Source organism: Tachysurus fulvidraco, chromosome 12, assembly GCF_022655615.1.
Source record: "Tachysurus fulvidraco isolate hzauxx_2018 chromosome 12, HZAU_PFXX_2.0, whole genome shotgun sequence".
Taxonomy (NCBI): domain Eukaryota; kingdom Metazoa; phylum Chordata; class Actinopteri; order Siluriformes; family Bagridae; genus Tachysurus; species Tachysurus fulvidraco.
The window spans coordinates 19,110,108-19,136,913 of NC_062529.1; the positions used below are offsets into that span (position 1 = coordinate 19,110,108).

The 26,806-nt window shown below is 35.4% G+C and overlaps 1 protein-coding gene across 7 annotated transcripts in view; it reads left to right on the forward strand.

Moving 5' to 3' along the window:
- The first annotated feature begins 768 nt into the window (after positions 1–768).
- Positions 769–26,806, forward strand: part of zgc:103755 (uncharacterized protein LOC449988 homolog) — a 69,449-nt gene continuing 43,411 nt past the window's right edge. For 3 of the 7 annotated variants that reach the window (XM_047821892.1, XM_047821897.1, XM_047821895.1), the window contains exons 1-8: positions 6,012–6,144; positions 7,244–7,390; positions 8,248–8,387; positions 8,594–8,687; positions 8,969–9,013; positions 9,793–9,954; positions 10,049–10,167; positions 22,790–23,035. In XM_047821892.1, coding sequence (XP_047677848.1) covers positions 6,105–6,144; positions 7,244–7,390; positions 8,248–8,387; positions 8,594–8,687; positions 8,969–9,013; positions 9,793–9,954; positions 10,049–10,167; positions 22,790–23,035 — 993 coding nt within the window. In that variant the 5' untranslated portion in view covers positions 6,012–6,104. Of the gene's footprint in view, positions 921–3,082; positions 3,143–6,011; positions 6,145–7,243; positions 7,391–8,247; positions 8,388–8,593; positions 8,688–8,968; positions 9,014–9,792; positions 9,955–10,048; positions 10,168–22,789; positions 23,036–26,806 lie in introns of those variants that run through there. The other 4 variants (XM_047821893.1, XM_047821896.1, XM_047821894.1 and 1 more) reach the window with 3 other exon arrangements.

Below are 26,806 nucleotides of genomic sequence, written 5' to 3' on the forward strand. Positions count from 1 at the left end.
TCAGTATGGATAAATTTGAATTTTCCGTTATAGGATGTTATCTAAAGTGTCAGGGTTCAAGTGGGAGCTGCATCCAAATCAATGATTAAGGCTGCAAAATCAGCCACCAGCACTTACAATAGAGCACATGTTAATCTGTGAACATGTTAATCACATGTTAATCCTATTTCTGTAAAATGTTTCTGAAATTTAAATGTAATGTAAATCCCCCAAGAAATTCTGTACAGATACCAAATACTTTGACAATCAATATATAATTAATACACTTCTGCTAATGCAAGGATTTTGTTTGTATTTTTTTCCCACACCAAACCACGCCCCTCCACAAGCCCCTCCCCGTAACCAAAGCCCCGCCCCCAAAATCTCACTCTAAGCTGAACTCAAAAGTTAAATAGCTACAATAGCTGGTTTAGTTCTAGGTGTGTGGTGTAGCTTTGAGAATCAGTTGTTGGGTAAACAAGTGAAGAATAATGATATAAAAAGCTAATTCATCTATCTAAATTAATAATAATAAAAAACATTTCTAAATTACCGACTACCTTCTGGTCAACACATGAACTAAATGAAAACATCCTGTTATCTTTTTTAAACCTAAAAAAGAAGCTGGAATTAATGTACAAATATTACCTAGTAAACACTAAAAAAAGAGACAAGAATGTTTTTCATGAAGTTGAGCAAAATAAGTATTTAGGCTAAATCCATATTAGCAAACAAAATCCGCATGAAGCAAAAGGATCTGGCAACCTTATTGTGGGCGGGATTGACGCGGTCGTATTGTTTGCGTCATCATATGCGGAAGTGGATATGAAGAAGCCGTTGCAGTATGGAGGAGGAAAGGAAAATGAGATCCTTATTATGAACAGTAGAGCGCTGGAGTCTTAACGAGCAAAGCCGCTCGTTTCCTCCGTATAAACACGCAGGTATTTGGCGCTTTTCTCGCCCCGAGGTCGCTGTTAGATGTGAAGCTCGTTAGCTAGCGTTAAGATGCTGCTGGTTGCTATTGGTTACCGCTTCAGTCAGCTGGTTAAATATTAAAGCGATGCTGCAGGTGCTTTTGGTGTCAAACTGCACTGCGTCCTAAAATAACAACGTGTCCTGGTTCAAAGAGCAAGTGCTTCTGCAGGATCACGTCTTTGTGTGTGTGATATGCAATCTTATGTTTTATCTTATCATCCCTGTGTATTATAGGCCCTGGTGAGGACATCAGCATCATCTAATGCATGCATCATGTAATGTGCAGTTAAAGGGAACATCCAAACATCCATCCTGGAACACATTAAATATGTTAATTCATATGTATATGTATATATCTATATATGATATATATAACATATTTAATGTATATATATATATATATATATATATATATATATATATATATATATATATATATATACACGTGTATATATACGTATATATATACGTATATATACATATACACGTATATATATATGTATATATATACGTGTATATGTATACATATATATGTATATATGTATACATATACACGTGTATATATATATATATATATATATATATATATATATATATATATATATATATATATATATATATATACATATATATATATATTAAATATGTTATATATCATATATACATATGAATTAACATATTTAATGTGTTATATATATATGTATATATATATATATATATATATATATATATATATATATATATATATATATATACATATATATATATGTATATATATATATATATATATATATATAATGTGATTATCTTGACTTTATTTAGTATATGTTTTGTTCTTGAGGGAAGTTCACGGTTGTGTGCCACATGATGTCACAAAGGAAAATGACTGTCGTAGTTCAGTGCTATTTAATTTCATTGATCTCAACAACACACACAGACTAAAATTCATGTTTTGCCATTATCTCCAAGAAAAGAAAAAAAAACCTGCAAGTGCACAATTTCTCATTAACCATTTTCCAGTTATGTGGAATTCGATGTCCTATTAATAAGAAATCCATTATAGAAACAGTGGACACTGAACATTTTGGAAATAAATCCCAGCTGCACTGAGGTAAGACAGAGACTCAACTCGGATTAGTGACGTATGGGCCGCCACGCACGATAGTGTAAACGGTGGTATTGGCATGCAAATCGAAGCTTACAGTTTTATGAAGAATATACAGTTGTGGAGGTGAGAGAACTAGGCAGACTAAAGCACTGCTGCATCAGGCTCTAAATCGTGATGCGCTCAACTCACTCATCTCAGAATCTGACTATAAAATAAATTTTCGATGGAACTGAAGTAGACATTTTAACAGTAATATATTATCATACCATGGTGATGGACAAACCCAAGCTAGATGCTTAATACATGTGCATTTCTGCATGCACTTTTTCCGCTAAATCACTGGATGCACAAGATTGAGATGATGTGTTACTGTATGTGTTTCAAAGAATAATCATCTTCACAACAGAACCAATAAACTGATAAATAATAACCACACATTAATATAACGGGATAATTACCTTCATGTGTCATGCTTTTGCTTCTCAGGTCCAGTGGCTTGGTAAATAAACAGATGTTATGTCCAGTATTACTGTGATGAAGAGCTGTTCACAGTATGTCAGTCTCAGATATTTAACCACGTTAAGACATATAGTAGCTGTGTTTCATTAGTACATCTGTTCTCTGTGTTTTCTGGAACATTTTCTGCCGCCAGGCACACCGCCAAACAAGCCACCAGATGAAGACTTTTTAGATCAATATTAAAATCTATTTATACCACAGCACTGGTAAATTCTCAAATCATTTTAGTGAGAAGGGTGATTAATTTAATGTAACAGCAGCTTTGGCATTTGAAATTCAACTCACAGGTGCACTAGGTTCTAATATGTTATCATTTCTATAGTTAGAATTTAGCCTAGTTTAGAATTCTAAAAAGAATGCGTTTGTTTGACAAAGATTTAAATGAGTCTCCACTGCTAAATCTGTGTAACAGTCAGACATAAAGCATTTATGTGCATTTAAGTTTTTTTTTTGTCACCAAAAATTCACAAAGGACCTTTGTTCTTTGCTTTTTTTCTATAGTGGGATATGCTCTCCTGGTTTTCTGGTTGTACTTCAAAAATGAGAAAAGAAGTAACGCTGGTAAGTAAGCGACTGTGTATAGCTGTTATTAGATAAGTGATAACAGGAACTAGAGAACTTGTGTCTCTGATTTTCCACAACGATAAATATAATTAAAGCTGTTAGCAACATTTTCCGGGGCCAGATTAATCACAGGACTCAGCAATCACCTGAAACCAGAGCTATAGCTATCGGTACAGGGATTCAAAAGTTATATGTTGATTCACTTATCATGTGTATGATTTGACCACAGTCAGTGGTTGAATTCTCTTACCGTAAGAGAAAAGGTCAAGATAAATGGCGGTGGGGTACCATTTCCTGCCGTAAGCTGATGATATTGCTGTGACCCGTCATGTTCTCTGTTGGTACTTTGATGTTTAGACGGTGTCAAGATGACATGAGCCAAATCTCATGAAGTTTGGACAAAATTTAAAGGAGGAATACCAATAATGTTAATCTGAACTGTAAGCATTTTAAGATGTTAGTCAGTGGTGCTTGATAGAAAAATGTTGTATAAATGTTTTTTTATAAACTTTTTTGTATAAAGATTTTCGTGTCACAAAAACAAAGTCGATGCTAAGATACAGCCTCGCTGCCTGAATGGTGGATTTGCTGTCATTATACTCTGGCCTGTTCCAGGCAAACAATTTGGAGTGCTGAAGATGATGTGTGCCAAATTTGGTGTTGATCAGGCATAATGATGGTGGAAAATCATTATGTATTATCTCAGCTGTTGAAATTCAGAAATGTCTGTACATGGTTCAAAAGTTATCGCCAAAAACCTCCAAAATACTTCCAAATAAAGCTTGAATTTGACTTAATTGTGGCTTTAGCGCATTGACAGTATTTGACCAAAGCTTTGCTGTAATGTGCCTTAGACATTCTCCAATCACTGTGCCAAATTCAACAACTTTATCATGCTTGGCCGATTAATTGTAAATGAATAGATCATCACATGTCATAATCGAAGAAATTCAAAAAGAAATGTAAACTTTGTGGTCGGAAATGTAACACTGTCATGATGGGAGCAGTAACAACTTCAAACTAAAATGTTTACAAGCTGAATACCTTTTTAAAGAACCTCATTAGAACCTGTTTTATGCATCTTCTGAAATCCTTAAATAAATGTTACCCTAGAAACCTGTGGTCCATCGCCAAGAGCGCACTTTGGGTGTCATTGTGGGGTGTGGAACTGTGGTGCTCTGATGGTGCATAACTGTAAATGTGAGCATTTAATACAGATCTAAAAACTCATGATACATTGCTTGCTTTGTGTATGTTCTGTAATTGTTATTCTCATTGTTCTCTCAAAAAGTCACACTGGCAGATATGCGTGATGTGTCCTTTGTTAAAACCGGCTGCTCATTTGCATCTTTTGTTTAGACAGTAATGGTACATTTCCATACTGGATTCCACACAGAAAGCTAATTTATTGCTAAGAGACACTGCATGACATTTTGTTTTGTCTGTCACGTCGCTCTCAACTGTCAACAACACCTATGTTTAGTCTAAGATAATCACAAGGACGATCCATTTTATCGAACCCTTCGAACTGCTTGGCCTTTTTAATTGGCTGCATTTTGTGGGTCAGGATCTTTATTCACTTTAATTATCACTTTATTTATTTAAAAACTCACAGAAAGTATTGTCAATTTTTTATAAAGCCAAATTTTACAGGAGTATAACCAAACACAGATGTTTAAAACAGAGATAGGAGTTAAACATTTAGATGTTATGCTGTACCTAATTCATGGGATGGTTATGAAGGGTTTTTTTCTTGCAGTAACATACTGCATTTTTGTATTATTCACTTCAAACAGAATAAAAAGTGGTTGCCGATGGAATTACTTGTTTAAAGCTGTTATAACACGTCTTCAGGGAGGTAACAGTACCTTTAACCAGGCTACATCACACCACACCTCGGACATTATGTTTCTATAACATCGTGACAACAGAACCCTGTCGTGCGTTATTCCCCACATTTTTGTTGTTATTCTAAAAGAAAGAAACCGGAATTTTTAACGTGACAACTTTAGCTTGGAACAAACTGTTTTTCTGTGTTTTTTTATTTTAGCTGTTAATACATTGTTGAGATTTTTGTGGTAAATTTCAGATTGTTCATATATCAGTTGAACATCATAAGGTTCAGCTTGAATTTCTTTCTATTATTAGAGCAGGCTTTGCATTTTAGTATTTTGAGATAGAAACTAGGTTTGCGTTCATGCAAACAACTCCATTTGAGTTGTGCACAATTCAAAAATTATTATTTCGAAAAATTATTAATTTTTGATTTTTTTTATTATTTATTTATTTGTTTCTTTATTTTATTTTAATTGGCTTTTTATTTATATAAAAAGCTATTTTGCAAAACTAATGTTAAATATATACTTGTCTGCTGTTAACGTACCATGATAGACTTTATTTCTCATGAATGAGTTTAAAATATACTTTTAAATATACATTTCCCATGACAAAATGCAGATTTGCATAAGATAGAAGAAAGCGACACGGCTGCCTGGAAGTTCCTTAGTATTCGTGAGGTGAAAAGTTCATTTCAGATTCACATACTGATTTCCTCATCTCCTCTTTTGTTAGTGTGACATTTTATACGAAAGTCCTATGCATAGCATATGGAGCTTAGCAGGTCCGACTCAGTAATTTAATAATAATCTGGTCAACATCACTACATCACATCAAAACAATAATACTGTTACCTGACATAATTTCATAATACAGTATTTGCTTTGGAGCGTGCAGTTTGTTGTGTAACTGAGTCAGACTTGTAACTTAAGTTTATAGGTGGTAAGTCAAATGTGTTGTAGTAAGGGGAATAATGCAAGAGTGAGCCATAAATAGCTCAGGGGTCGTGACTGATCACAGTGTGTTAATGGAAGACGCTGGGGAGATCGGACAGGTCAGCTTATTCACTCTGACACGTTTTACACTCCGGCAAACTCGAGTGCAGTGAGTTCGCATTATCTCTATGGAGGAACCTAAAGGCAAGAAGTCTGAGTATGGGATTGGTGAGTCATAGGAGTGTTTGGGGTTAGTGGTATTGATTTTGTCAATGTTGTTAGTCAGGAAGGTTTGGGGGAATTAATGTGGAGTTGCAGCCTCAGGATTATATAACTTGTTTTCTAAAGTTGTATCAAGAGTTGTTTCAGGGGAAAAGTCTATATTGCAGAGTGGGAAATCTCAAACATTAAAATGTAGTTATACATTTTACATTAAAACATTAAAATGTAGGCATTTTATTTATCAGCCTTTTGTCTGGTCAGTTGAATTTTATGGTTTGTTTAATATATAAATATTTTTATATATATATTTTTTTCCTCCCTCCAAACACCGATGGAAAAAATTTTGGGGTCAATAATCCTGAGCCATCAACTCCACATTAAATCCCCCAAAACTTTCTGACCAATAAAGCTGGCAAAATCAGCACGATATTTGAATACAACATAAAAATGATTATGAATAAATCTGAACAGAGAGGTGTTGTAGATTTTTGTACTTAATTATCACTTCAGATCTATATAATCGATAATGATGCCATGGGATATTTGTTTGTTTGTTTGTTTGTTGTAGCCCGCACTGTAATCTGTATTTACAGTAAAATTTCTCTTGTCCATTAAATTCTTTATACATTACAGTATTTTTGCAGTACTGTCATACCCATGCTATATGTCTTGCACCTTACAAATGCCTTCATAATCAGAACTCAGAATGCTTACATATATTTGGATGAATATTTTAACCATACAAATTCACTGTTAACATTTTCTCATTCATATTTACGAGATATTATTACCCGGTGTGTGTGTGTGTGCATAGATATATATATATATATATATATATATATATATATATATATATCTATATATATATATATGTCTGTTTATTAGAAGTATACTGCTGTTACATGTATACAATCAGTTTCTGTGTTGCACTATATAGCTATAAAAGTTAATATTATCATACAAACTCTGTATATTGTCTTGCCAATGTAGACACTTGATAAAAGAAAGAGAAACAGTAATTCGTTTCATATGTGTGTCTGCACATATGGTGGCATGGACAATAAAGTACCTTGAACTATGAGGTCCATGTTTGCTCTGCGTTCAGATCTGAAGGAGGAGATGACTAAAGAGGAAGTGCTGAAGGAGCCCTCAGCAGAAGACGCAGTCCTGGACCGGTCCAGTGTTCATTCCCACACTCCTGCTCGCCCTGTTATTCATCAGGTGGCATCCGTCCCCATGCCCTCCGACTCTGGTGAGACCTGCAGCAAAAAAATATATATAATCTTTTATATATATATATATATATATATATATATATATATATATATATATATATATATATATAGAGAGAGAGAGAGAGAGAGAGATAGATAGATAGATAGATAGATAGATAGATAGATAGATAGATAGATAGAGAGAGAGAGAGAGAGAGAGATAGATAGATAGAGTAACAATAACAATTCAAAAAATTATATATATATATATATATATATATATATATATATATATATATATATATATATATATATATATATAGATAGATAGATAGATAGATAGATAGATAGATAGATAGAGTAACAATAACAATGCACTCGTTTTGGCAGGTGCAATGTATTAACAATGCCTTATAATAAACAATATATAATCATTTCTATCTTAACATACTGTAATGAGACATTTTGTGTACTGTTTATAGAAAGCATCTCTTTAGTATTAGCACATTGTAAAAGTTTTCATGATGGGAAAGTCTTCAAGATGGGGGATATCCGCCACTCAAGTTATAAGGAATTTTTCTCTGTGTGTGTGTGCGTGTGTGTGTGTGTGTGTGCTTGAAGAAGCATTTTTTATGGCTTATCGCTGATTATCTGCCTGCCAAAAGAAATTTGAAAGTTCCCTTCTTAAAATCATGCTTATTTAACTGAAGAGCTCGGTAAAATTCAGTTCAAATTAGTTGTTTCAATAAATATAGTTGAGCAAGCTTCTCTGCAGTCTCCACATTCGATTACGATTTGATACGAGCCGTACTTATTGATTTGTTTTTTTCGTCTTCTTTAAACATGTGAGTTTTAGATCTGCACTTGCTTTAATTTGGATGTGTTTGTTTTGTAGACTTCTCTTTCTTTGACCCCAGTGATCCCCAGTGTAGGTTGGTGCTGTTAGATCCCTGTACCACAGTGCCTGAGCTTTTTGCGGTGCTCAGACAGTGGGTCCCTCAAGTGCAGAAGAACATTGAACTCATCGGTAACGAGGTCAGTGTTTGGATTTTGCAGCTGTCGAAAAACATACACACGACTCGTACACATGCCAAGTTTGTGTTGAGAAGTGATCCTTTGCTGTCTGTGTGTGGTTTGTGCATGCATGTGTGTGTATGTGTGTATATGTGTGTGGTTTATCATATCTTCCTTTTTGAGCCTGGCTTGTAACATTAGACGTCTGTTTGTGCTTCATGTTTTAGATTCTGAAGAGAGGTTGCGGTGTCAATGACAGAGATGGTCTTACCGACATGAGCCTGCTGCATTACTGCTGCAAAGCTGGTGCACCAGGCATAGGTGAGACATGCAGGTGCACACCAAAAGTCTCTGAAAACTCTGTCTTTTGTTAAAATTTTTATATGAAACCATAAGGCATTTAACCTTATATATATGGTATACTATAGGAAATGAAGCAGTGTATGTTTATGACCGAGAAACTACTAGAATCGGCTCATAATAAGTTTTGTAAAGCTAGCTGGTTAGTTAACTGCTACTACACTAGCTGGTAATATGTTCTAGGCAAACACAAATGAGATGTCGGTTTATACAGTAAGTCTTCATTTATGTTCTAAATATAGTATTGCTGTTTCACAACACTTCTATAAGGAAGAAGCTAATGTCAGGTAATGTCATTCATTCATTCATTCATTCTAATCCGGTAATGTTTCTATGGTAACAGAATGAAACATGCAGTGATGTAAAAATGTGTTGCGACAAGAATGACTTCTTGTACCTTTCTGCGACCAGAAGCTCCACTGTGGTCATTATGGCTTAGATGGGGTTGTTTGCTATTGTCCACGAACCTACCTTTTCGCCAAAACTTCCAGGGTGTCCAGCTTGCAACCTAGAGGACACCCAGCTTTTCTGATTAGCATATTAAGCCACGCAGCTAAGCAGCTCACTCGGCTAACACAAAATATTTACAAACAGTAAATATACTACTCTGAAATTCTCTCGTCATTCAAACCTTAGTCACTTACAGTAGCTAACTGACTACTAGCTAACTAATACTGCATTAGTCTAGCGTTTGTGACAGTTATTTGTATTAGAGTTACTTTGTGAAATTGCGTGATTTGTCATAAATATATTGTTACAAGCTTCTTGCTCCATTACTCAAATTTGTGAAAGCAAACTAGCTAAACGTTCAGACTCTAATCTTGGATGCTGTTGGTACAAAAGTTTGAGAGTATTGGAAGCCGATTTGTGTGCGTATTTCTAGTATTCTAGTTAATATCACTGACAGTTAGTGTTAAGGATAAGGATTAGGGTTAGCGTTGACAGTAAAAATCCAAAATGATATTGGCTATTCTGAGTTAAAATTGTATTGTAATAACGTGAGATTTCTTGCTAAACTAAACACGAAGGTTAAATTCCTTCGAATTTCATGTTGTGCGTCTTCTAGGTGACGCAGAGAAAGCAGCGAGTTTTGCCCGGAAGCTCTTATCTCTGGGAGCAGACCCATCTCTGCGCAGCCGCTGGACCAACATGAGCGCCCTTCATTATGCTGCCTACTTCGATGTTCCTCACCTCATCCGTGTGGTGTTGCAGGCTTCACAGCCGGGAGGTGAGCCAGGGTGGAGGAGCGACTCGGTTCTGATGCCAAGTATACCCAAACAGATTCACAATGAGGTGATACTTCTGTGTGTACTTTGTTTCAGAAGTGGACGCCACCTGCAGTGATTTTGACTTCGGCACTGCCCTGCACATCGCTGCTGCTAACCTCTGTACCACTGCAGTCCGCTGTCTGTTGGAGCTCGGAGCTAATCCTGCATTCAGGGTATGCACCGCTACAAAAACGTAGTGTGAAAGGAGCTGCAAACACATTTATCATTAATAGGGAAGCCTCAGTGAGGTTTCCATCCATATGTTCATAAATTAGGATTTGAGATGCATATTAAAAAAGTAAACAGCAGCATCATCAGTAATGAGTACTGATCGTTGACGTTTTGTATACCATGAATTTGAAACGATTCACAGTTGGATAGCTATTTGAAGCTGTCAAATATTAACTGACACCATGGACGCCCCACCACCTTTTTTCTCATTTTATCTCACATTAGTAATCTCTTGTCTCATCCCAGTTTTATGCTTGAAAGGCATGGCTTCACTTTCTGTCAGAGTAAATGAAGATTAGCGGTCATTAGCGGTGAAATAAAATCCGACAATATGTTTAAGATGAATCTTTTGTATGGCCAAATTTATACCTAAAAAAAACGGAAAAAAGTGAAGGCTTTCATGAAGAATATATTACCAAATCATAAACTGTTTTTTAAATGTTTTTGGTGTTAACGTTTGCTTTCTAGCAGCTAAGTTAAATGATCTGTATTTAAACTAGCAAACAAGCTTATTACAGCCAAATGGCTAAATAAGTCTATATTAGCCAGGGTTTGTGGGCAAAGCTTTTTATAATGGGCAGTAATGCAAGGTAGGCTCATGAATTCTAAATGATTAAGTTTTGCTTTGAACTCATCTATTTAACCATTAGAGACCTCGAGCATTTTAGATTATTTTAGAATAAAGTTAAGTAGAATAGAATAAATAATAGAATAAAGTAGAAGGGACTAGAACTTAGCCATAGCAGGACACTTTAAACCGAATGGTAAACTCACAAAATATCCTAAGTAAGAATGAAAAAAAAAAAAATTATAATAAAAAATAATTATAACTCCAAGTTATTCAGAGATTGAGACTGATATTTCATTAAAGTTAATCTGTACAGAAAGCTTTCACAGCTTGTCAGTTTGAAACAACGTTAGACGTGCGCTAAGCTGTTTTTGTAGTGTGTGTAAAATCAATGTATAACGGACATAAATAAAGTGGCGGTGTGTGTAAGAATGATCAGTGACCCACACCGTGTTGCGCAACATGCAGTCGAGGATGCACAATCGGCGTAATGAGATTTGATGGTGATGGCAAATTACAGTGGTGTTAACTGTGGAGAACACGTCAGAAACTTATTGTTATTGTGTTACGTATACACAAGTCGAGTCGACAATAGGCGCACCGTTCCGCTGTTGATTATCAGGATCAGAATCAGCTTTATTCGCCAAGTATGCACACACACAAGGAATCTGTTATGGTTACAGGAGCTCTACTACAACATAGTGTATACATAAATACAAAAATAAAGAGTAAAATAATGCATAGAATAAAAGGGTAAAAAAATACAAATCTGAATAATACACAAAGGTGCAGTTAAGTTCTTTACAGATGTCTTTACTAGTACGTACTGTATATTACAATTGTCTGTACAGTACTGTAAATTTTTATAACCATAGAAAATATAAATATGTATATACATAGATTCTAGTAAGAGAATCCTAAGAATAAGAATAAAATAATTATCATCCTGTAACAGCATACGTACTGCTAGCAAGTGCCATATGAGTTACATGGCACCCTGTTCAGAATATCTGCACAATCAGTGGTTGATTAAAACACAGCATGTTCTTTTGCCCTCAGAATTAGATCCTAAATACTGTACAGGTTAACATTTTATATTAATGAAATTTAATCTAATTTTTCCTTTCCCAAGTGGTCACACAGTTTAATATGTGTGCCAAGTATGATTTGGCAGCTCACCACATGAAGTAAAGATGTATTTCGGCTGTATTCGCTGTACATAATGCACAGATTAAATATAGATAAGTAGAAGTACTGCATGTCCCAGACTACTTGGCATAGTGAATGTCTAAGATTAATTGTGCTTGAATAATGGGGCTATGTCTGTGTAGAGCTGGATTCCAGACACTCCAAGAATATGATGATTTTATGATTTCACCACATTATTTGTATTTAATGATTGATGGATTATCTACATAGCTATAGTCACTTCCACTAATATTAGCACACTTTGTAAAAATGAACAAAGTGGGCTGTGAAAAGGTGTCTTCATTGTTTTATCTTTTGTTCAAGAAATCGACTAAAATACCAAACAATTTTTAACACAATACAGTTTTATTTAACAAAAAAAAAAAAAAAAAAAAAAAAAAAAAAAATCTGTTCAATATATGTGTGTAAATGTATTGGCACCATTTTAGTCAGTAGCATGAGTCTCAAGTATTGTTATGTATAATTTTTTTTTTTTTTTTTAATTAATTTTCTTTTCTTTTTTTTTTTTTGGATGGAATGAAAGAGTCTTATAGGATGTAGCTTCATTTACACACACACACACACACACACACACACACACACACACACACACACACACACACACACACACACACACACACACACACATACACACACATACACACAGAGATGCGTGACTGGCTTTTATTTCTCTCTTTCAGCCAACTCCCAGGGGCATGAAGTTAAATTAGCCATGCTCATTTCTTTTCCTAGACTCATTTTACACTCAAAAGGCATTACAGCCAGAAGTCCTGAACTGCTCAAACAGCAGCTTCCACACTTTCTGAACGGTAATTATTGATATTGTTTACCCTTATGAAAAATGCAGCATTTTCGACACACACACACACACACACACACACACACACACACACACACACACACACACACACACACACACACACACACACACACACACACACACACACACACACACACACACACAGCTCCTTATTAAATTACTTTGTGTCCTGAGGCTTCTGACCTTCTATCTGATTGACCATCAGGATCACTTGGCAGAGCTGGTTTTAAAAAGTCATGAGTGGAGCTGCATAACGTCTTGCTGCTCAGATCCATCGCAACTAATTTCAGCGGCTGTTTTATTGTGCAATAATAACAACAATGATAATATACAATATATACCACAACATTAATGAATTTCTAAATCTGATTGGATAGGTTGTGTTGATTAATTGTTGTAATTCCATCTGAAAAGCCAAAGCACATGCTTTGGGGGTAATGCACTTGTTCTATAATGTCGGTTTCGGAGTATTGACTTGCTCTGGGGCTTAAATGGCAGACGCAGCACTAAATAAATCAGTCATAGTTGATTAGAGATCATTTTTTATACTTTTATGATTTTTTTCCTTTCATAAATGTGGAACAGGCATAGAAAAGTCTTCAGGATGAACAACTTCGATAGAGAGGAGAAAACTATCTTACATTCTAGCTGCTACAGTATAATGTACTGTGCTAAAGCTGCTATAATGTAAGTGATAAGTGGAAATCACTGGCTTTGTAGACATTTCAGGGAATAAAACACTTGGGTAAAAGTAATTTCGAGTTAGCCCACAACTCATGCACCAATCACACCAGATGTCTTATTGCAAACGTTGTGCTTGTGAAGCTGTAGGAAGTGAAACCAGTTGATATATTAGCTTGTGAAGCTGTATATATATATATATATATATATATATATATATATATATATATATATATATATATATATATATATATATAGTAGATATATTAAACTAACTGATGTAGCAGCGATTGTCAAAACATGACATTCATTCCACAGTTCTGTTTGTAAATGAGCTCTGTTTAACTTTGAGTTTTCTCACATCATCGCTTCCATAACAACAACTAGCATTGCAATTAATTTAATGTCAGTTGCTGTTGAAGTATCTTACCACTGGAGAGGAGAAGTCCTTCATTCTGATGGTATGAACGTGCGAAACAAAACCATCATCCATTCTCATTTAAGTTTCATGGAACTATGTATAGAAGATTTGTTGCATAGAAAATTCCGGCAAGTAACTGCAGTGTACTGTAATAATAATTGTTGTTTTATTGATCTCTTAATTATCGCTAATTTATCTCTTTTACTCGTCTCTGATTTAGAAATTAAGAAAAACTGCTCTCTCTCTCTCTCTCTCTCTCTCTCTCTCTCTCTCTCTCTCTCTCTCTCTCTCTTATATTTATATTCAAATTCAAATTTGTTTTATTAGCATGATTATCTCTCTCTCTCTCTCTCTCTCTCTCTCTCTCTCTCTCTGTCTCTCTCTCTCTCTCTCACACACACACACACACACACACACACCTACACACACTCATTGATTTATTATTTTTATATTTTATGTTCTAAATATAATATTGCTGTCATTATTATATATTTATTGTTATATAGCAGTATTTATTTAATTATTTATTTTTCCTGTAAATGTGATTTAAAAAATACACAAATATATTTTTTAAATCACATTTAAAGGGAAAATAAATAAACCATTAAATAAATAAATAAATAAATTGCATATACTTATCAGTCAAACAATATATACACACACACACACACACACACACACACACACACACACACACACACACACACACACACACACACACACACACATACATATATAACTCTACTGTTTGGGGATGAAGACTCAGTGTCTCTTCCTTATGTAGTGCCAGTCTCTCTCTCTTTCTCTCTCTCAAACACACACACACACACACACACACACACACACACACACACACACACACACACACACACACACACACACACACACACACACACACTCTTTTATTATTATTTTATCTTTCTTCATTTATTAATTGTAAAAGTTTACATACCCCGAAGACAATATGAATTATTAGTCAGCTTAGAAAACAGAACTTGGTTCAACTCATCTAACAGCACGTTAAAGTAGAAGTGCAGCAACAGAAAGTGTAAAGTTTAGTCTGGGCTGAAAAACTTTGTGTCTCTTGTTGAGAGTTGCAGCAAGTATATGATGACGACAACAAAAAATCTGTAAAAACATACAACAATTTAAAGTTTTGTTTTTAGTGATCAAATATAAGGTTGCAGTATCCATGATATCTTAGAAAAGCATTTTGCACTGCTTCCAGTTATTATATATTGTAAAATACAAACAAACAAACAAACAAGCAATAAACAAATAAATAAATGGATCAATTACTGTAATGTTTTAGTACATTTCTTTAGATTTAAACTTATTTTTTATATGATCCAATAAAATAAAAAAAAATCTGTAAAAAACGGCATTACAATTTGAATAATTATGTGTGAAGATTCATTCTATGCTATTTAGTCTATAATAATACCACCACCACCACCACCACCACCACCACCAACAACAACAAACAACAATAATAATATCCCAGACAAGCATTCTTCTGACCTAATTTATCATTATGTCACCCAACCCTGGGCTCAACATGATACTAAATTTGATGCTAATTATCTATTATTTCATCTTTTTAATAAATTTGATCCTCTAATCTATTTTATGTCATTGACTCGAAAACGTTAAAAGAGTGATTAAAAGCTTTGTCTGGTTTATAATACAGAGCGAATGGAAAGCATTTCAGTCAGATAGTTTACATTTTTCCTTCTTTCTAATGCATTATTCATAAAATCATTCATGTAGCTCTCTGATATGATACACTGTGTGGTTCCATGCCTGTTGCACGGCACAGACAGAGTTGGCGGTGAATCAGAGCCCATATGTCCTGGTGAGTGGGACAGCGGTGAATAGTGCATTTAGTAAAACGATGGAGGAGGAATAATACTGGAGAGAGAAGGAGAGAAAAAAACAAAACAAGGGATAAGAGTACTGCATATTCATGAAGACTGACCTTGATCACTATTCATGTTGTGTGCTGTAATTCTTGCTTTTGGTTTCATTGTCAGGATTATTTTCAGTGGAGGTTATTTAGAAATGGAGAGGTGTCTTTGAACGGTTGTCTGTCAGTGAAGAAGACAGAGGAAAGTTATTAGAATGAAATATACTTTAACATTTGCCTGGAGGAAAATTAGAGACAAAATAAGACACAAATTTGTCCTGCTATCTCAGTTATTGTTATTAAGATTAAGGGTTTTGTAGGCGGTTTGTTTCCACTGAATAACACACCACTTGAGGGCAGTGTGGCAACGTTTCCTTTTAAGCAGTAAAGTCTTAAAAATGCAGTATGCTCTGGTAGAAAGTATGGGGCCATCACGTTGTGTTTTAGTGCATCAGTATGAAACAATGACTCAGTCAATAGTTATGAGCACTCTCACTTTATACTATTAGAAGAGAACTCTGAGAACTGCACATCAGACACGGTTTTATTTCAAACCCTGTACTGTGTGTAGGTGAGTTTAAATGAGAAAATTAGCTCAACATGAGCTTCTTTTACTGTAACGTTAATTTGACTTTCATTAACGTAACTAATGCAGTTCAATTCAAGCAGCTTTTTCACCATGGCTTTGCTTGGCTTGTTCCATAGAATCAGGCAATCAACCAACCAATCAATCAACCAATCAATCAAAAATAGACAAAAACAGTAACAATAACATTTGAACAGTCTGAATAACAATAAATAGTACTGCCAGAAATATTAATGACAATACTAATTGTGCCAGTTATATATAATTATAATATTTGTTATATTTTAAATAAAATGATCAAATCTGCCAGCAAAATACTACTACTACTACTACTACTCCTCCTACTACTACTACTACTACTACTACTACTACTACTACTACTACTCCTCCTACTACTACTACTACTACTAATAATAATAATAATAATAATAATAATAATAATAATAATAAGAAGAAGAAGAAGAAGAAGAAGAAGAAGGATAGTATAAATATCAATAATAACTTTGCTAACAATAACAGTACCAGTATAAATAACAATAAATAACATTTATTAGCGTTATTGTCATAACAATAAGGATAACGCATTTTTATCAACATAGATAGTATCATATAATGGAGGTGAAGAATGATGCAGGTAAACAGCCTTACAGCTTTACTCTTTAAGAACAAAAACATATTCTAAGAACAGTATTTCCAACACATCAACGTAGGGTCCAGGTCAGAAAGTCAACGCAAAGCAAAGAGCAAGCAGAATTAGAACAGGCACTAGTAAAAGCTGTGAGAACCGAGAAAATCGAACAGTAGAAAGAAAAACTGAGCACGAACTTTGTGAATAAAAGTCTCTTTTAAAGAGTTTTTGTGTTACTGTGACCGTGAGTGTGACAGAGAGTGTGTTTTCTGGGGATTGTATTTTGGAGCCACCATTTTTGTAGGCTGTAGTGTCTGCTGGGATGTGGAGTTCATGGATTGAGTTAACCTGACAAAATTCAACAATAGCCATATTATTATTAATAACCAGAGTAGAAAGCTGTACATCATATAATAAATAGTAAAAGTATATAAAAGCTTATACAGTATATAACTAATGACATGTCTATTAGTAATGACAACAATAGTAATAACACTCAACAGCAGAAAATTAAAAAATGCTAATGCTGTGGTTAATAATAACAATGGTAAATATGTAAATACTAAATATGCATTATTACTATTATCATTAATGACAAGGCTATTGTTAATGTGATTGAAGAAATATCACTAATGACAATAGTAATACTAATAGCAATAGTAATAAGGAATAATTGTAGAAATATCACTAATGACAAGGCTACTGTTATAACAATAGTATCAATGCACCATAATCGAAACATCACCAATGACCAGTTTATTATTTAATGATAATTGTAATAATGTATACTTGCAGCAATATAAATAATGACAAGGCTTGTTAATAATAATAGTAAGAATGAATAGTAAACAAAATCTCATTGATGACAAGGCATACTTTATGAAAACAATAGTAATAATGCATAATAACAGAAATGTCACTAATGACAGGGCTGTTGGTTATGATAACAATAGTAATAATGCATAATAAATGAAATATCACCAATGACCAGTTTATTAATGATAATTGTAATAACGCATACTAGCAGGAATCACAATAATGATGAGGTTATTATTAATAACTATAGTAATAATGAATAGCAAACGAAATATCAATAATGACAAGGCATGATTAATGATAGTAGTTAGAATGCATAAGAACAGAAATATCAATAATGACAAGGCTGCTGGTTAGGATAACAATAATAATCATTCACAATAAATGAAATATCAATAATGACCAGCTTATTGTTAATGATAATTGTAATAACGCATACTAGCAGGAATCACAATAATGATGAGGTTATTATGAATAGCAAACGAAATATCAATAATGTCAAGGCATGATTAATGATAGTAGTTATAAATCACAATAAACAAAATATCAGTAATGACCAGATTATTGTTAAGACTAATTGTGATAATTATTGCATACTGGCAGAAATATCAATAATGACAATATTTATATTACAAATATTTGCTAATAGCCGTAGATATACTGTATATTAAATATATAATAGAAGCATCTTGTCAGGCTTGTTTATGGTATTTATCTCTGTTCATGTTGCTCGCTGCTCTACAGTATACCGCTAGCATTGTTTAAGATGCCGTGGAAGTGAAACCGATCTTCAACAGAGAGCACAAGGACCAGAGTTTTTCCTAACAGTATCAGAAGTAAGATGCTCTTACACTTTTACTACATGATCATTTTTACCGTTTGTTTGCTAACGAAGAGTTTTGAGGACATTTTTACTAAAACCACACTTGCAGATATTTGCAGATATTTCTCAAACTGCTCCACATTTCCAAATTTCAAACGGCGTTATATTCTTCATGAAATGACATGTATGTTAGGAAGATGCTGTTGTGATTTTCCCAGAGCACAGTTTGCTTTAATGCACCTACATCACTGTCGGTTTGGGCTGCCCAGTGCTCATTACAATAATAATAAAGGAGAATAGTATATATACTATAAATAATAACAGCATACACAATGAGTGCCAAACAATATAAGGAGTGAATCTAAATGTAATTTTAAACTCTCAAATAGTCAAATAGCGGAGCTCTGCTCACTTTGATTTCATCTCTATCCAGGATGAGATAAGCACCCAGTGTCAGTAATGATTTATTTTCAGTCGCTGGCCTGTGTATGTTATGTGCTCACTGTAGCTGACTCGAGTCCAACTTGGGTCTGATCCTAACATCAAACTGCCTCGGCTTGCCGTTCAGAGACTGTGATGTTTCCGCAGGGTATGATGAAAGAGTTCGTCTGCATTTATGAGCGTGTGAGCGAGACAGAGAGAGAGAGAGAGAGAGAGAGAGAGAGAGAGAGAGAGAGAGAGAGAGAGAGACTAATAAAGTAAACTTTTGTTTAAAAACAGTGCTGTTTTATTTTATTTTATTTTTTTGGGCTGGTTGTTCATGTGTTGGAAACATTTCACATGAAATAAGCACACAATATTCATTCATTCATTCATTCATTCATTCATTCATTCATTCATTCTTTTCTCATTGTGTTTACTGAAGATTTTGATTTATTATTTTTTTGGTGAGTCTAGAATTTTAGGTGGATCTTTTCCTCCATCCCTGGTTTGATATTTGTTCTGTAGTGTTCATGGTCAGTGCACTGTAAAAGCCTGCACTTCTGATAAAAAAGAGTGATTGCTGCTTGCATTTGTGTGTGTGTGTGTGTGTGTGTGTGTGTGTGTGTGTGTGTGTGTGTGTGTGTGTGTGTGTGTGTGTGTGTATGCATGCTGACATGACTCCTACACACTTTGCACCTCTGAGCGAAAAACGCTGCTGTGCTACACTGTGCTTTAGAGCAGCACAACCCAGCGGTTCAGACTTTTTGAATATCTTATTGTGATAAACCTAAAGCTCTCCTTATTCTCTTGAAACACTACATTTGCATGCGTCTAATAATGGAACATGACTTTCTCTTGAAATATACAAGCGCAGGAAACAGCCTCTTCAGCCTCATCCGTTTTAATAGAAAAACGTCTGTGTTGTGGAAAGGTCCAGCTCTGTCTGGCTATATTTAAACACTGCGTTAATATAGGCTGTGTTAAATTGCACCCAAGTTTGTCTTTCTTCTTTTGCCGGCCGTAGGCTTGTTCTTTCTGCATGCAGTGCTTAATCTTGTTACTCAATTAATGTCAAGCATGACACATTACTGCTGGCCATCTTGGCTTTCCGATGCCGGTTCTGTGCCTGTCACGTTTCATTGTGGAAGAAGCAGAGAGAGCGGAGGGTGCAGGATATTCAGGTTACTTTGCTCTGCTTCCGACTCACACAGCTGGTTTGATTGAGTGCCACGCTGAAACACAAGCAGAGAGCACAAACTCGGGGGCAAAACCATAGTGCAGAATGTTTCTTGGCCTGCGGAGAAAACCTCCCTCTGTGAACAGCAGCTGACTTCATTTACGAACTTCTATTTATTTTCTTATTTAATAATTTTTTTTTTTGTTTAATTAAATCACAGGAAACACATCGAGGGCGGTTTTCATTTACAAATCTGCTGAGTTCAACATACACGGAAATAGCCAAAGGAAAATAAAAAAAAATCAAATGATGCGATCGCCTTTGCAACTAACACAAATAAACGACTTTATTATTAAGACGAGTCAGTGGTGAGCTGCTCTGGGAGGATTTTCCTAGTCTTTGGAGCATCATCTGATGTCCTTGTTGTTTCCCAGGTTCTCAGATTGAAACATGTTTAATTTGTTAGTACATGATTCAGGTTGTTGGATTGTAGCTCTCAGGGGAAAAAAAATATTGATGAGACATGTTAGAAAAGGCATGTCGGACTTATAATATACCTGTGCTAAATCAGCATGTTTGTATGAGCTTGAAGGACCAAGAACTGGGGCTATTAATCTTTTTATATTTTATTTTTATGTTTTCTGTCAGTGTAGACCAATAACCAAGGCTTATGAAGGTTTCTGAGAATAAGAGTAGCATAAAACACACACACACACACACACACACACACACACACACACACACACACACACACACACACACACACATACTGTACACTCTATCTATCTATCTATCTATCTATCTATCTATCTATCTATCTATCTATCTATCTATCTATCTATCTATCTATCTATCTATCTATCTATCTATCTGTCTGTCTGTCTGTCTGACTATCCTTCTATCTATCTATCTATCTATCTATCTATCTATCTATCTATCTATCTATCTATCTATCTATCTGTCTATCTATCTATCTGTCTATCTATCTATCGGTGCAGAGGTGGCTCGAACTGTTAAAGCTCTGAGTTGTTGCTTGGAGGATTGGGGTTCAAGCACCAGCACTGCCAATCGGCCGCTGTGTGGCCCTTGAGCAAGGCCCTTAACCCCCTCATTGCTCCACAGGTGCTCTATCTATCTATCTATCTATCTATCTATCTATCTATCTATCTATCTATCTATCTATCTATCTATCTATCTATCTATCTATCTATCTATCTATCTCCCTTTTTAATTTTACAAGTTTTGACTCTTTTAAAAACTAAGGCCATTCCTATATATTAACATCTATGGAATATACAGTATGTAACATCCAAGTGGAAATGCATTGAAAAGAAACACATTAAAGAGGAAGTCACATATATGTCCTTACTGTAGTCTTCCATCTTTCATGTCTTTAACTCCCATCAACTCTATCAACCATCCATTCCGCTTTGTGAGATGCATGCCTGTGTAACACGAGCGTAACATGTAACTACGGCCTGAAATGAATTCTGAAAATTGTGTGGAGGAAAAAAAAAAAAAAAAAGGGAAAATGTTATTTATGTCAATATTATTTTTTGCACGTTCACATGCAGGCTGCATTCGACCTGTGGAACTTAAGTTTGATATCCGTACATTATAGGGAATGTTTAGGGCAATGCTAGCTAAGCAGTTAAGATTCTTCCAGAGTACTTTTGTTGTATCGGTTTAGCAAGTGTGCAAAGCTTCTAAACAGTCTCACTATGCTGAAACATGCTGTGGTGCATATTAACTCTTTAGCACTAGCACTTTTTAACTGGACCTCTTGCAGAGTGGAAACCACCAAAAAAACGATGCTTTTCTACTTTTTTTCTGCTAAAGCAGCAGTCAGACCAAATGGAATCAAAAAGCCAGTTCACTGAAGGGGAAAATATGCCGGATGAGAAACGTTTTCGTTAGATGTTATTACTTTTACTTCTTACGAACTTTAACCTGTGATTTTATGTGTATCTGGGTCAAGAGAGGAAAATAGTGTGACTTAAAAAAACAAAGCTTTGCTGATTTTGTGTGTGTGTGTGTGTGTGTGTGTGTGGTTAAAATAATCTCTTTTTCCTTCTCTCTTGCTCTGCTTTAACAAAGTCACTTTCTGACACGTTGACACTTCTGCCGGTGGTGTTAATTGCAGAAGTGTTTTATTTTAGTTCCGGTAATGCTAGTTGCTAGTTGCGAGAGCTACATTTTCCAGGGATGGACTTAGTAAGAACTTTTTTTAAGCCCCCCGAAGTGGCATTTTATAGTTAATTATAAAACTGTGAACCATTTTGAAACTTTGATCTTTGGATTTTTTTTTCCTTCCTTCACCATTCCTTTCTCACAGATAGTTCTTGAATGCGAACTTAATGTTTTATCGTAGAAAATTGTAGCTCTTTCAACAAATATATTGTTCTCAGTTAAAGAGACAACTTTTATTTTAATTAAAACTGAAAAGATAAAAGTTGGTTAAGATAAAAAAAAATGCTATCCTTTGCTTTCGTTTCTGTTTGAACAGAACGATAAGGGACAGTGTCCTGTAGACGTGGTGCCCGAGCCGCTGGACATGCCTCTTGAGATGGCAGATGCTGCGGCTCAGGCTAAAGAGCTAAGGATGTTGTTGAGGGATGTTCTACCCCAACCCGTCACTCCTCGGCATCTCGTACCCGGGCACCCCTTCGACCTTCACTCGGAGAAGGCCCGAGCACATCTCGCTAATATGGGCATCCACCTCGGAGACAAGGTTGTCATCGCTGGCCAGAAGGTACCATTTAGTCTGATCATTTGTCTTCATAAACATCAAACGGTGTGTGTAGTTATTTTCAAGTGATCCTACAGTTTACTGTTCATGTGTCACATTCATTTGTATCCTAAAACCACAAGCAAAATATCAAGTATATATATACTGTATGCGTTCCCATTTGTCTGTTTATATCCCTGTAAGTAAGCACACACTTCTTCCCTTTTTTTTTGCTCCCTCGCTTTTAAAGGAATGGTTTTGGGCTCTGGGATAAAACAGCATTGCTATAAACCTCCCATTTCTCCTCTTTGCAGATTCACAGACATTTTTTATACCAGTATCTGTTGGGCTTGTTTTACATTTGAAATAACTTGGCTTTTGATGCTTCCAATATCATAGAAATATTGGAAGAGTGTCTAATATTTGAAAACAACTGAATTCTAAAATGTAATTTTTAGCACAAGTTGATGAGCATGCCTACTGTAGTCCATCATGCTACTGAAGCTACCGAAGTAAAAAATAAATCAGTTTTAGACATTTGACATCACTGGGATTTTATTTTTATTCGGATCAATTCTGAAATCTAATCATCTTATCTACAGGATTAAATGATAATCCTATATGAATTCTACAAACAGCTAGCAACTTTTTCTTAAGATATCATACTAACCATGAATATAAGATAGATAGATGGATGTATAGGCATACAAATGTGAATCTGAGATGTGAAATGTGACAAAATCTAGTCATCAGTTATGTGTCTTGTTTACTTATTCGGTAGCTTATTTAAAGTGAATTTTTTTTGTATTATTCTTTTAATTCTTTTGATTATTTGGGTGCAGTGGCACTTTTCATGGGGTGGGTTATATTATGCATGAATTGAACAGAAATGTCTCAAACTGGAGGCAGGAAAGATGGGCAAGTATACTTATATACAGTATATAAAGATCTGAGTGACTTTTATATGGGTTCAGTTGTGATGGCTAGATGACTGGTAAGAGCATCTACAAAACAGCAGGCCTTCTGGGGTGTTCCTGGTATGCAATTATTAGTACCCACTTGTGAATCTGCGACCGAGTCATGGGGGCCCAAGGCTCACTGATGTTGGCTCACAAGCCCTGTTGAACAAGTTAATGCTGGTTCTGATAGATAGCCTGAGTAGCTGTGGACCGGTGTCCATGCTGACCCCTTTACACCACTACACCACACTGAGCATCAGAACTGGACTGAACTGAAACTATATACACATGCCACATGTATTCCAAACATCTAAACAGTGTATGTACAGAGCGCCTCCGGAGCAGTGATGGGGTTAAGGGCCTCGCTCAAGGGCCCAACAGTGGCAGATTGACAGTGGCAATCCTCCAAGCAACTACCGAGATTCTTAACCATTTGAGCCAGCACTGCACAGATGGATGGATGGATGGATGGATGGATGGATGGATGGATGGATGGATGGATGGATGGATGGATGGATGGGTGGGTGGGTGGGTGGATGGATGGATGGATGGATGGATGGGTGGGTGGGTGGGTAGGTGGACTGATGATGGGCCAGAACTGTTTTGGCATCACAAGGGGGACATGCACAATGTTATGTAGTTGGTTTTAATGTTTTTTCTTCATTTAAAGACAGATAGATAAAGAATGCAGACACATTTGGCCCCAGGATGAGACACTCAGTCCAATTCAGAAACCCTGACTTCTGTGTGACCATCTGTCCTGGTGTACATGTGCTTTACGTCATTGGTCTGACATGAAGCAATTCTGAAGAGCATGGTGTAAAAATCTCATGTAGATGGAATAAAAAAATTATAATAGTAATACATGATGATGGCAGGGTAAATATGAGAATTGCTTTTGTTGTTTTTTGTGTTATATCTCTAATATGTAGCAGGTCACATTTTTCTACAGTCCAGCTGTAATCCCAGATGTTAGTTGGTTGCTATATTTTGTGTGTGTATATATATATATATATATATATATATATATATATATATATATATATATATATATATATATATATATATATATTCTGATTTTTTTTTTATATTATGAAAGGATTCATTGTAAACTAATCCACAAGTGTAAAGAAAACAAAAAACCCTGTTATGTATGAATCCACAGCTGCTAAAAGATGTAAATATAGTAAAGTAAATGTCAGAATCGCTAGCAAGCGCTCATATTTTGTTTGCTTTAAGCCCTAGCTAGAAGCTGCAATAGAATTGATAGAACATCAACACTGTTGCACTGCTTTATAAATGCCAAGCAAGGAAATATATTTAGATGTCTTTATCCTTGTGTTTGCTTAGAGCTATACAGCTATATACTCAGTGACCAGTCACGGCTGCTCATCGTTTACATTACTGCTATGGCGTTAGATGTTTGGAATACATGTGGTATGGGTATGGTTTTAAAAGTGAAAGTAGCATCATAGAGAGGAGTCAATACAGAAATCGTGTATTTGGGCTTTCAGATTTTCTGGATAGTGGGCTATGATAATGAGAGACAGAAAATCAGAACAAAATCAGAGGCACACACATCACAGTGAAATTCTGACTTGGCATATCCCAACTTTAGAGGTTAGGGTCAGAGTGCAGGGTCAGCCTTTGTTACTGGAGCAGTGAGGGTTAAGGGCCTTGCTCAAGGGCCCAACATTGGCAGCTTGGCGGTGCTCTGGCTTGAACCACGATCTTCCAATTAACAATCGCACTGTTGTCCTGTCATCCTTAAAACAAATAAAAAACAAGTGCTGTTTTATAAAGCTGAATTGTAATCATAATTAATATATACCATATTAGCTTTCATTTAGATCTTGTTATTGCAGCTGAAGGCAAAGAAAGAATATATTGTGCATGACATTAAAAAATAAAACTATACTAAACAAATCTTGGAGGTGTGATTTGAATTTCTTTTTTCAAATCATTCTTTGAATTTTTATTTAAAACTGTTACTGATATAATTATGAAATATTCCCTTTATTATATGAAGAAATAACTAATAATTATCGTAACGATATTTTCATTTTTTTTTTCTCTCAGTTCCCACCCACTAGCCATCTCTTCTCAGACCTATAATAGTGACAAGGGAGGGGGATGAAGGTTAATATGTGCTTCCTTAATGACTCATGATCCAACCAAATGCATCTATTTAAACTGCTGCTCCTGCTGCATTACTGGGCAGTGTAACATCATTGGAGGTCCATGTTGTATATCCTCCTGTACAAACGTGAAGTCACAGATGGCCACAATTAGCTAGTGATGCTGTGATTGACATGGTAGAGAGGGGGTCTCAGCGCTTTCTTCCAGAGAGTGGCTGTTTTTGCTCTCTTGGTCTCGTTGTTGTGATTTGAGATCAAGCAGGAGAACGTTTATCACTCTTCTTCTTTTTCTGTTTGGAACATTTTTATACAAAACAGTGATATGGTTTCAAAATCTTCTCAATAGCAGTGCAAAGTGTTTTTCACTTTTTTTTTAATCAACCAGTATCTTGATTGCTCTCATTCTCGAGTCATCTGACCTAAATGAGAAGAAAAAGGAAACCAGAAGTGTCTGTAGGGACACTTCATATAATAAAGGGAATAATTCATAATTATCCACCTGATTGGCGTTGTCTTTGCTTTTAGATCTGGAGCTCCGAATGCATACAGACCCAAAGATGAATAAAGTGCAGCAAGCAGCAAGAATCTGTAGATTGACTAATCAAAACTCCATTATCGCCAGGCCGCCTCTGCACCGCCCGCTCTCTTTGATCCCTATTTTACTTTTTGGACGTTCTTTCTATCAGAGTTCATTTGGC